Genomic DNA, 11,237 nt, shown 5'->3' on the forward strand with positions numbered 1-11,237 from the left:
CCTGAGTGGCGGCCCAAGCATTGCCCCATGGGCCGACAGGGTTTCTCAGGACCCCGCTGTCTCCAGAGCATTCTGCAAAGGAAAGCAGACTTTCCGTGGCACTATATCTTCAAACAAGTCAGAGAGAGAAAGGGCTTCGGAGGAGCCACCTCTGTACCAGTGACGACTGCGCTGAGAGAGGGACGGTTCAGCATCAAGATGGACAGAGGGAGCCAGGACACCCTGAGTGACACACACGTAGGATGCCCTGGGGGGACCAAAGCAGTTCCCGGGAAACGATGGCTGTGGGGGAGGCGGATTACACAGCACACGGGGCAGTGGGCACCAAGCCATGGGAGGCTTCAAGAGCGTCTGTGTAGATGGTTTATCACCAACCCAGGAAAGACCACCATGACCACTGGGGAGAGCCACCACCCCCAGAGGTGTGTGGTTTCAGCCACTGGAGCTTCTGTCACAGGAGCAAAAGTGTCATCTGTCACCACCACCCGTCACCCTCCATCCTTCATCCTTCAGAGACAGGGGCCCAGGCTCCGCCTGCCCAGTCCTGCGGGGCGGCTAAGGGACAGGCTGAGGCAGTGTGTAGTGGTTCTGGGCTGCTGGTCAAGGGCCATCACTGCTCAGGGTCATGGTCTTGAGTCTCTGAGGCCCATATGGGGTCCTGGGGGTTCCGGGAAAGGATAAAGAGAGACGGGGGAGGTGAGTGTTCCTGGGCGGGAAGGGATGGGGGGAGTCCCTGAGCCCGGTGGTGGTGCTACCCGTGCTGGGAGGTGACTGGCTTGTGCATTTGTCTCCAGGCTCAGCTGATTTGGAGGGACCTGGAGCAGTTACAGGCCATGTTGGAGGCTCCTTGAATGTGTACTGTTGGTATAACGTCAAGTATAAGAAGTACCAGAAGATGTGGTGCCGTGGGAAAGCCTGGGCTTCATGCAGTACCCTTGTAGAAACCTCTGGATCACAGCAGGTGGTCAGGAGTGACCGGGTGACTATCAGGGATGACCAGATTCGGCACAGGTTCACTGTGACAATGGCGCAGCTCAGGGCCAGTGACACCAACACTTATTGGTGCGGGATTCAGAGACGGGGAAGTGATCTGGCAGTCCAGGTCAGAGTGACCGTCAGACCAGGTAGGTGACTGTGTCCGTGTCGTGTCTGGCTGCTCCTGAGTCTCTCTGCTGTCTTCACCTCAGGGAACTCTGAGGGAACTGTCCTGGGACTGAGTCCATGTAGGCCTAGGGTGAGTGAGGGGCTTCTCTGAGATACTCAGGGGCTCCCCCATCCAAGCAGCCCCCGCCCTCTGGGCTCAGCGCTCTTTGCCCAGCTCGGGGCTGGCCGGGCAGCTGGAGCCACCTGTGACCTGGTCCCTCTGTTCAACTCCAACCCCAGACCCGACCACCACCACTGTGTCCACCACGACCACCACAACCACCAATGCACCCACCACAGCGGCCACCATAGAAGAGACTACAGACGCTCCGACGGTGACCAGGGCCCTCTCCAACACCACGTGAGATGGCCACATGCTCTGCTCTCTTCCGCGTCCCTTTGGGTCCACTGCTCCATGGGCTCTCCCAGGACTTTCCCTGGACAAGCAGGCTCCTCTAGGGTCCCAGCTGGGGCCCCCACATCCCACTTAACCCCAGTGACCCCGGATCTGAAACCAAGGCGTGGGTGGGTGGGACATCTCTGGGCTCCACAGGAGACCACATCTCTGGCCCCGCTCCCAACTCTGTCCCTGCCAACATCTCTCACACCCCCCAATGTCTCCTGTCTTGTTCCCTGCCCATATTCTCTCCATGGACCTCCCCTGGTACATGGTCCGGAGCCCAGGACTCTCCACCTGGACCCGTTGGCAGCACTGATACCCTGGGTCCCACAGGAAGTGCAGATGGTCTGAGATACTCTATTCTTCCATCTTTCCTCTCCCCTCCTCTTTACTCCTCTGATCTCTCCTCCTCTCCATGGAGATTGGGGTTTACTCGTCCTCTCAGTCCTGGTGGACAACACCCATGAGTGTTGTACAGATCCTGAGCTTTCATCCTTGGCTGTCCCTCTGTCCCCCACTCCACATAGAGGGCATGGAGACGGACTTGGAGCCCCAACCCTCTGCCACTCTGAGACTCCTAGAAGCAGAGAGGCTCAGGTCCTAGACACAGTGACCCCATGAGTCGACCCCAATTCCCCTCAGAACCCTCAGGTCTCCTCCCCAACATGTCCTTGTTCTGAGATATCCTTCTCCCAATCACTCAGAAAACGTGAGCTGAGAACTGCTTCCTCTTCTGGGTCAGTCCTGGAGGCTCCATAAGTGTCTCTGGCCAAGGTGGGAGCATCCAGCCAGCTACGGGGTTCTTGGAGTCCAGAGGTCAACAGTTCTCCAACCATGATGGGTTCATTGGGCAGAGCAGGACCAGGATGATTGAGGCTCAGGGGCTGTCCTGGGGGACACTTAAGGGCTGTCTGGGGACACACAGGTGATGGGCCCAGGGGCTTGATTTAGGGGGCCAAGGAGGTGCCTAATTTCTTGTCATTTTACCCCCTCAGGTTCCTACTCAGCAGTGTCCACTTCCTGCTCCTGGTTTTCTTGAAGGTTCCTCTGCTTCTGGTCATGATGGGGGCCGTCATCTGGTCAAGCTGGTCTCAGAGGGACCCTAGGAAACGAAAAGAGAACCTCAATCATGAGCACTGAGTAGCTGCAGAAATCAGGGTGCCACCTGGGAGGAAAAGGGTGTTTCTTTGCTCTGCTTCCCCGCTTCCCCTTCCCCCTTGCCTCCCCGCCCCTTCCCCCCCCACCCCCTGTGGAATGGTGGCTGCTGCCTCAGAGCTTATTGGACAGCCAGGTTGAGCCGGCACTGATGGAGCAACTGTGGCCTCTTGGGTTGGGGGGGGGGGCTGGAGGATTGGAACAGGCCCATCTTTCTTGCCCCGCCGAGACCACGAGTTGCTCCCACGAACAGCTCATCAGTACGACCATGGCCCCAGAGACACAGAAACCAATCTCGGAACTATGAGGCTTTTGGCAGAAATTTCTCTAGACTTAATTAGTAAAATAACAGAAATCCAAAATATCAGAAATCAGACATCATATGGTCTTCATAACAGTAATAGAAAACAAATTATTTCATGATGCCTTTTTCAGCAGATTTGATTGCTGGGGGAAAATTCTAAATAATAATGGTGCATCTTTTGTCGAAATAATGAATGTAATCAAAGTAGAGAGAGAGTTAAGTGGAAATCATTTGCCCCACAGGCATGGGGAGGGGTGGGATGGGGTGTATATTGGGGTTCTTGGTAGTGGAAAATATGCAATGGTGAAGGGATGGGTGTTTGATCATTGTATGACCGAGACTTAAACCTGAAAGCTTTGTAACTATTCTCACGGTGATTCAATAAATAAATTTAAAAAAAAGAAATCGGGGTGCCAGGCAAGGCCTAGTTCCCCACCCTGCAGTGCCCAGTCCCCACCCCCCGTGAACACTGCCTATTCACAGCTGAGTGTTTTCAGTTCCTGCTCAAGGGGTACACAGTAGTCAGAGATGGGGAGAAGGAGCAGATACCCCCCACGCAGGACCCAGAGAAGAGAACATCTGGCCTCTTCCCACGGAAAAAGTCCTCAGCTTCCAGTGGAAACAGCACCTGGGAAATCAGCCTCTGTGGAAAGGGAGGGCTCGAAGTGACCTCACCCAGCCTGTCCCTCAGCTACGCCTGATTAAAGTGTACCTTCTTGTCCATCTGTGAACTGGTTCCCGCTGACCTTCCAGACCCTTTGGAGTGAATGTCCCCTCCTCTCTCGAGCAACACAGCTGGACAACAAATGCAGGACACGCTGGATCAGATGAGTCCAGTCCTTGGCCCAAGTTCTGGCTGTCTATCCTCCTTCATTTAGCCCTGAACAGACTCTTCCCCTAGTGTTTACTTTTGGTTTTGGTTTTGCAGTCACACCTGGCACTGCTCAGGGCTTCCTCTGGCTCTGGGCTCAGGGGTCACTTCTCGAAGGCTCAGGGGATCCTTAGGGTGCTAGAGATCAAATCTGGGTCAGCCTCATGCAAACAGATGCATTAAACCCTGTTCTGTCTCTCCTGTCCCAGAACCTCCTTTCCACAGCCCCACTGAGGGACGTGTTAAGTGCCAGCCCAAAGCTGTTTGCCTGGTCTCAGATCTAGGAGGTCACTAGTCATGTCAAGCTTCCGTTAGAGCCTGTTTCCGTGTTCTCCAAAGAGAGTTTATGCAGAACAGGCTCCATCAGACGTCCCAGCTGCCTCCTGTCCCTGGACCTTCTGGCTCTGCTGCTAACAGTGTCTCCCTCCTGCTGGGCCCCCGGGCAGCTCTGCCCCTGCACCCCCTTCTTCCCCCCATACAAGGGCCTACTTGCCTCTTACCAGTCCTGGCTGCCAAGGTCTCTCCACCAGGGCTGAGACCCCAAAGAGCTCCAAGACCCGACACCCGCTCCTCTGAATGCAACATGTGGAAAAAGCATCTTTGGCCGAGAAATGCCCCAAACCCTCAGAAACAGGAAGAGACCTGCGGCCTCCAGGGGATCCCCTGGAAGTTGCCAGCTTCTTGTGGGAGGTGCCAGTGGCCAATTCGAACTTCCAGTGTCTAGGGCTTTGAGAGACTATGTCTGTGGCTTTGATCTCCAAATCTGGAGGCGAATTTGCTCCTAGGAATCTCAGACACACCTTCCCGCTCAGAAGGGAGCTGCAGGGGTGACCAGGAACGAGCAGGACTGATTCTTCTCCTCTGGGACCCCCTGGGGCCGGGTGTGAGAGCCAGTTCCCCACTGGGCCCCACCTCATTCCGCCCGGTGCCCACTGCTGGTCTCTGCTCTGGGAGCTCTCGGGCCCCCAGTCAGGAGCGCTGCCAAACGCGCTGCTAGTGGGTGTTTCCGTAAAGACATTTCTCGCTTGTCCGTTTTCTACTGCACAAAATCCAAGTGATCCACCAGCCGTAAGGCCTGGTTTCCCACAAGGAGTCTCTGAGAACCGGATCCATCATCAGGATGGGTAAAGCTGGGTCAAGGTTGACCTCAGGTTCCCGCATGCAGAGCACTTGTCTGGCCCATTGAACCACCTGCCAGCTCCCTCTTTTGGCTCCATAATAAATGTAAACCATGGGGGCAGAGCAATAGTACAACCAGGAGGATATTTGCCTTGCATGTGTCCAATCAGGGTTCAATCCCTGTTAACTTACAGGGTCCCCCGAGCACCGCCAGTAGTGATTCCTGAGTGCAGAGCCAGGAGTAATCCCTGAGCATCGCCGGGTGTGACACAAAAAGCAAAAAAAAATAAAAAGTAAACCATGAATATTACTGTGTTTGTCTCACAACCCCACAGAGTAGTAGCAGAAGACCCCAAACACTCACCTGGTACTATTTCAGACACAGACACATACACAAATACACACACACCCCTCACACCACACACTCATAAACATACCACAGACACGCCTCTCATACACACAAAATCTCACACCACAGGCACACACACATACCTTACAACAAACATACACGTACACCTCACAGCACAAACATGCACACACATACCTTACAGCGCTCATGCACATTTCATACCACAGACACACTCAAACATACCTTACAACACACAGCCGACACCACAAACATGTACACACATACCTCACAGTATACACACAGCTCACACCACAGAGACATTTCTGTTACTATCTCAGACACACACACACAGCTCAGACCAGAGACATGCACACCCTTATACCATATACACATGTGCTTCAGGCCACAGACACACATACTTCAGACTTTGTTGCAGACACAGACACCTTATTCAGAGACTCATACACCTCACACCAAAGAAACACACTGACAGTACGAAAAACTCAACTCACACACTCACACACACATACACACACACACATGCAAACACATACCCCTCACACGGCATCTCAGGTGCACACTCCTTAGCACAGGCCACGACTTCCTGACACCACACATGTCATAAGGTACACATCTTACACCACGAGAAAAACACACACTCCAGGCACATCACACACATACATGCCTCATACTACACTCAAACCTGAAATGATAGCACAAATATAATTTTAGCACAAATATAATTTTGTGTCATGTGACAATCACACAGACCTCAAGGCATAGCAACGTGCAAATGCCCATGATCAGGCCCAGGGACCCAGCTCACACCACGAACATAGGCACACACCACACACACACAGTGCCTCAGACATTCTCCTCACATGTGTCCCCCTCAGATACTCGCTCTTCATGAATGTTCCCCTCAGACGTGTCCCCCGACCTCGCCTCACCCAGTCCAGATGCCGAATTCTCAGCACCTGTTTCCCAACCTGTAGTCTGGGGACCGGTTCCTGTGGAGATGCAGACCTGGACCTCAGCATCTGCCCCTCAGCCCAGCTTCCTGGGGTTGGATGTGCCTTCCTGAGTGGGGTTCCGCCCTACACCTGTGTCAGCAGTGCGAGCCTCGGGGAGGAGGCAACAGAACACCTGGTGAGGTGACAGAGCATGGACCAGAGGCGCTGACCCGGGTACTTTTCACCCTTTAGGAATGAGACGTGGGAAAAGTGAGGCAGTAAGCAGTGGGGAGACCTGAGTGGGGAGAGACTGACCGGTACGGTGACTGTGTGAGTCCCGGGGTGCCGGCACCCAGCAAACTCCTCCACCCACACAGCGGCCAGGGTGAGGGACCAGCTGAGGGGTGCAGGGAGCCCTGGGCCAGAAGCGCTTCTCCCAGAAGGCCAGGCCAGGGGCTTCTGGGTGAGGGGGTCCCGGGGTCCAGGGGGTGACCCTCCCTCAGCCTCCCCAGCCTGTGAGCTGGGCCCGCAGGAGCCATATCCCAGGGCTCAGGGTCCTCCCCAATGTTGGGGCCCAGCCAGGTCAGCATGGAAATGGGGGCCCCACCCCCACCCCTGCCTCTGTGAGCCTGAGGGTCACACCTGCCCACACACCATGCTCTGCACCTCTGACAGTCCAGAGGTGTGAGGAGAGCTTCACTCAGGGATGGGGGCCTGGGCTGAGGACCCTGAGCCACACTGCCCCCACCCTCCCTGCTCCTGCCTTGGGCCTCGGGGACCAGCTCTGGGGGCCCCTCGACTCCAGACCCGCTCTCTCCCGGACAGGCTCCCCTCCCTGCTTCCTGGAAACCCCCGTCATCCTGAGCCCTCGCCTTCCTTGCTGGGTCTTCACAGGCATGCTCAGACCTTGGGCGTCCCCTCTCCTGTCTCCCCCATCAGGGCACCGCTGTGTCCCCGAGTTGGGCCTCACAGCCTGTGCTTGCTGTGACAGGCCGGGTCAGGGGCTTGGCTCAGGAGGGCTCTGGGCTGTGTCTGCAGACCAGGAATATCCCATTGAGAGCTGCTTCTCACCTGGGTCTGGGTACAGGCTGAAGTGGAGCTGGACCCTGGACGGTCCCTGATGGCACAGCTGAGGACTGTGTCTGGAATGTTCTGCCAGCCATGGCCTCTTGGATTCCTCCCATGGACACTGCCCTGAGCAGCCTGCGTGGACACTGCTCTGATATCCAGGAGGTTTCCGTCGTGTTCAGCCAGGAATAGCCCCAGGAGAAGGGTGAGCAGGAGGAGAGCCTGGGCGGGGGATGTGACTGTCCTGGGTGCGGGTGCCAAGGGAGCACAGCTCCTGACACCAGCCTGCCCACGAGACCCTCTTTGTACCGAGCCATCATGGCCTGGGTTTGCCTGTACACACAGGCCTTGGATGAAGGTTCCTGAAGCCCCGAGTCCTTTCTCTCTTCCCTGCAGCCCACTGATCTTGCAGGTGGCCTTTGTCCTCAAGACCCTGAAGGACACTGGGGTGTGCATCTGGCAGAGCCCCAGGGTTCATGTGGCCTGGCTGGCAGCACTTACCGTGAAGCTGATGCCCACAGTGGCTGAGAAGGAGCCTGGGAGGACCTTGCCCTGGTCGAACTGCATCAGCATGGATGTATTTCGCACACTGCTATCGCCCACCAGGATGGTCTGTGAGGGAGCAAAGAGAAGGTGAGGGGTGAGTTAGAGGGGGCCCAGGGATTAGGGAAGGGTTCCAACTGAGTATGCAGTGGCAGGTGTGTACACTGGCGAACACACACCTGCACACACATCTGCCAACACACACACTTGTACAAACACACCTGCACAATACATACCCGCACACAAACCTGCACACATACTAGCACACACACAAACCTGCACACATACTTGCACACACACACACCTGCACACATAAAGACCTGCAGACACACACCTGCGCACACACTTGCACACACACTTGTACATACCCACACCTGCAAACACCTGTATACACACAGACCTGCACACACACCTGCACACATAGACCCGCAGACTCACACCTGCATCCACACAACTGTACACACAGAGCAGCACCCAGACCTGCACACACAGACCTGTATACACAGACCTTCACACACCTCCACACACACCTATACACACACACCTCTACACATTCCCCAGCACACAAACCTGCACACAGACCTGCATACTCACACTTGAACACACAGACCTGCACACAAAGACCTACACACATACCTGCACAATACTCACCTGTATACATACCTGCACACACAATTATTTGCAAACAGCTGCACACAGACCTGCACACACACAGCTGCAGGCAGACACACCTTCACACACCTGAGTATACACAGCAGCATACATACATATACCTGAACACACAGATGAAGACACACACCTGCATTTCCAGGCCCTGCACACACACTCAACTGAATACATATAATGCACACACCCACTCATGCACACACAGCGCACAGGTACAGACACATGTGCGTGCATACACCACACCTTTTATGTTGGTGCTAAGCCATGACATTAGGACGAGCCTCTGGATGCTGACCTGCAAGCAGGAACCAAGGTCCCACTTCACACTAAGTGGGCAAACTAAAAACTTGTCAGTCCGATGACCTGGAGGAGTACAGCATGCTCTCATACACCTGCCAGGTCATATATTATCTTGACTCTACAAGGCAGCAGTTTCCCCCTCTCTTACACATCCTTAATCTGGATTGACCTTCAAGTATCAGTATGAGCCTTCTCTTTGCCCTATGTGTAACCAACCACAAGAATGTGGCCGACATAATCTTTAGAGCCTACATGTCCAGCTCCACATCTTCCTCTGATGTTTTGATCATCCTAACATAGCTTTGACAAGACAATGTATACCCTGTTATCCTTTTGACAAATGCTCATCCTATAACTGTTTGTATTCTGGCGGGTGAAATCTTTCTCTGTGCTGAAGTCATTAGGATGTTACTGATGAAAAGTAGAATAAAAGGAGGCCTCTGGCAGTTGGTCTTTGCCTTGAGCCAGAATGAGCCTTACCCTCTGTGCTCTTTACATTCCTCTTGCGTGTTTTATCTCCGTGCCTCTGACCGATTGATTGTTCACTTCATACAACACCTTTGTTTCCTGTCATGGCCTTTATACAAGATGAGAGTAAGGTGGGGAACAATGGGGGATAAGATCCCTTGGTCTTGGACTAAGCTGAACCTGTCAAGTGCCTTGAGCTGCCCCTCTTTGGCTTCACCCTGTATGTCCAGCTGTTCTCCTGCATTGGGGGTGGGTGCATGTGCTGAGGACTTGCTTCCTTCACACACGCACAGAGACACACACACATGCATGACCACTAGGCATACTCACATACCTTGCACACATACTCACATACACTGCACACACTAAACACAGGCTCATAGCCCCACGCTAAGACATGGGACAGAGTTCGTACACATGTGTGCACGCACATGCCCACATATAATATGTAACACAGGATTTCATAGGCACATACCAGCACACACACTCAAACACAGAGACTCACAAACACTCATATTAACACGCACACAAACACATACCCACTCACACAGGCACACACACTCTCATGTACACACACTCTCACGCACAAACGCACATACACGCTCACGTGCACACCCAGGCACACAAGCACTCACAGATACTCACAATCCAGCACCCGTACCAGGACTTGAGAAGGGAAGGCGCTCAGAGGATCCATCTGATCCCATTTTTCCTGGTGTGCGCAGAAGAGTCCCAGGGGGTCCCTCCTGGGCAGGATTGTGTCAAGTCAGGGTCTCGTGGAACGAAGATTCCTGTGAGCATGCAGTTTTCTGGAGTCGAACCCTCAGCTCTGGAAGGGTCTCTCTGCCCCAGCCCTGCAGTCATTCTCTGTTCCTAGTCCCACCCCAGGTGGATGGGGCGGGAAGGGGGATCTGAGAAGCTCAGGTGAGGTCAGACCCCTGTCTGTTGGCACAAGAGCAGAAGGGAATCCCATGCCCCGAGCCTCGCTTCTCTCTTCCCCAGACACTCCCCCCACCCCATGTGAGAGATCACTGGCTCTGGGGATTGGAGAGGCCTCACGGAGGCTCTGACACGGGTCAAGTGCAGATGCGTTGGCCACGCTTTTTGGGTGGCCCTCGGCTCTGTGGGTCTCTGCGCTCGCCCCGTGGCCTGTGCTTGTCCTGCTGAGGCCTGAGGGACTCACGTCTCTCCGGGGTCTCTGTCCCCCAATGGGGCACAGGCTGTGGGGGCTCATGTTTGGGACTAAACAGGAGAAAACCCCATTCCTGGCAGCCCGCTGCACCACACCAGGGTGGGGGGACAATTGTGGAGCAAAGGACGGGCCACTGCCTCTCCAGGAAGAACCCTGACTAGTTTTGGGGAATTCAGAACACAGAGCACAGGCTTGCCAGAAAAGGACATGTTGTGCATGTTCCCAGCATGGACACCCCTCTGATGGCCATTGCCCCCGGCTAGCCCAGGACCCCCTATCCCTGCAGTGAGCATTTGACAAAAGATCTCTTCCTGCTGGCAGGTAGCCCAGCTTTTGAACTCTGCCTGGCTGGACCCCAAATATTAGCTCCTGTGGGGCAGAGCATGTGGGGTGCTGGCCTTGCACGTGGCCGAACCATAGTCCATCCATGGTAAACCATATGGTCTCCCGAGCCTGCAGAAGTGATCCCTGGGCTCAGAGCCAGGAATAAGCCTGAGCACTGCCAGGTGTGGCTAAAAACAAAGAAAATACAAAAACCAAAACCAAACGTGGGATCCTCTGGAGCCCGGTGTTGGACACCGTGTCAGGGCCCACCATGGCAGGATCCCCAGACCCCAGCAGAGACAACTAAGCAGGGTCTGCAAATCCCACAGCACCAGGAGGAGCCCTGAGTTCTCACTCCGGAAGCCCTCAGGGCTCCATAGGG

The 11,237-nt window shown here is 54.8% G+C and overlaps 1 protein-coding gene across 1 annotated transcript; it reads left to right on the forward strand.

The window, feature by feature from the left end:
* Positions 1–650: 650 nt before the first annotated feature.
* LOC130045466 (CMRF35-like molecule 1) lies at positions 651–3,242 on the forward strand (the record flags this gene model as incomplete). Its single annotated transcript, XM_056138404.1, has 4 exons — positions 651–696; positions 795–1,124; positions 1,444–1,478; positions 3,219–3,242. Coding segments are annotated over exons 1-4 (435 nt in total), but the record flags the coding sequence as incomplete, so codon positions are not given.
* Between the last annotated feature and the right edge of the window lie 7,995 nt (positions 3,243–11,237).

The sequence above is a fragment of the Sorex fumeus genome, unplaced genomic scaffold, assembly GCF_029834395.1.
Source record: "Sorex fumeus unplaced genomic scaffold, SorFum_2.1 ptg000128l, whole genome shotgun sequence".
In the NCBI taxonomy this organism is placed as follows: domain Eukaryota; kingdom Metazoa; phylum Chordata; class Mammalia; order Eulipotyphla; family Soricidae; genus Sorex; species Sorex fumeus.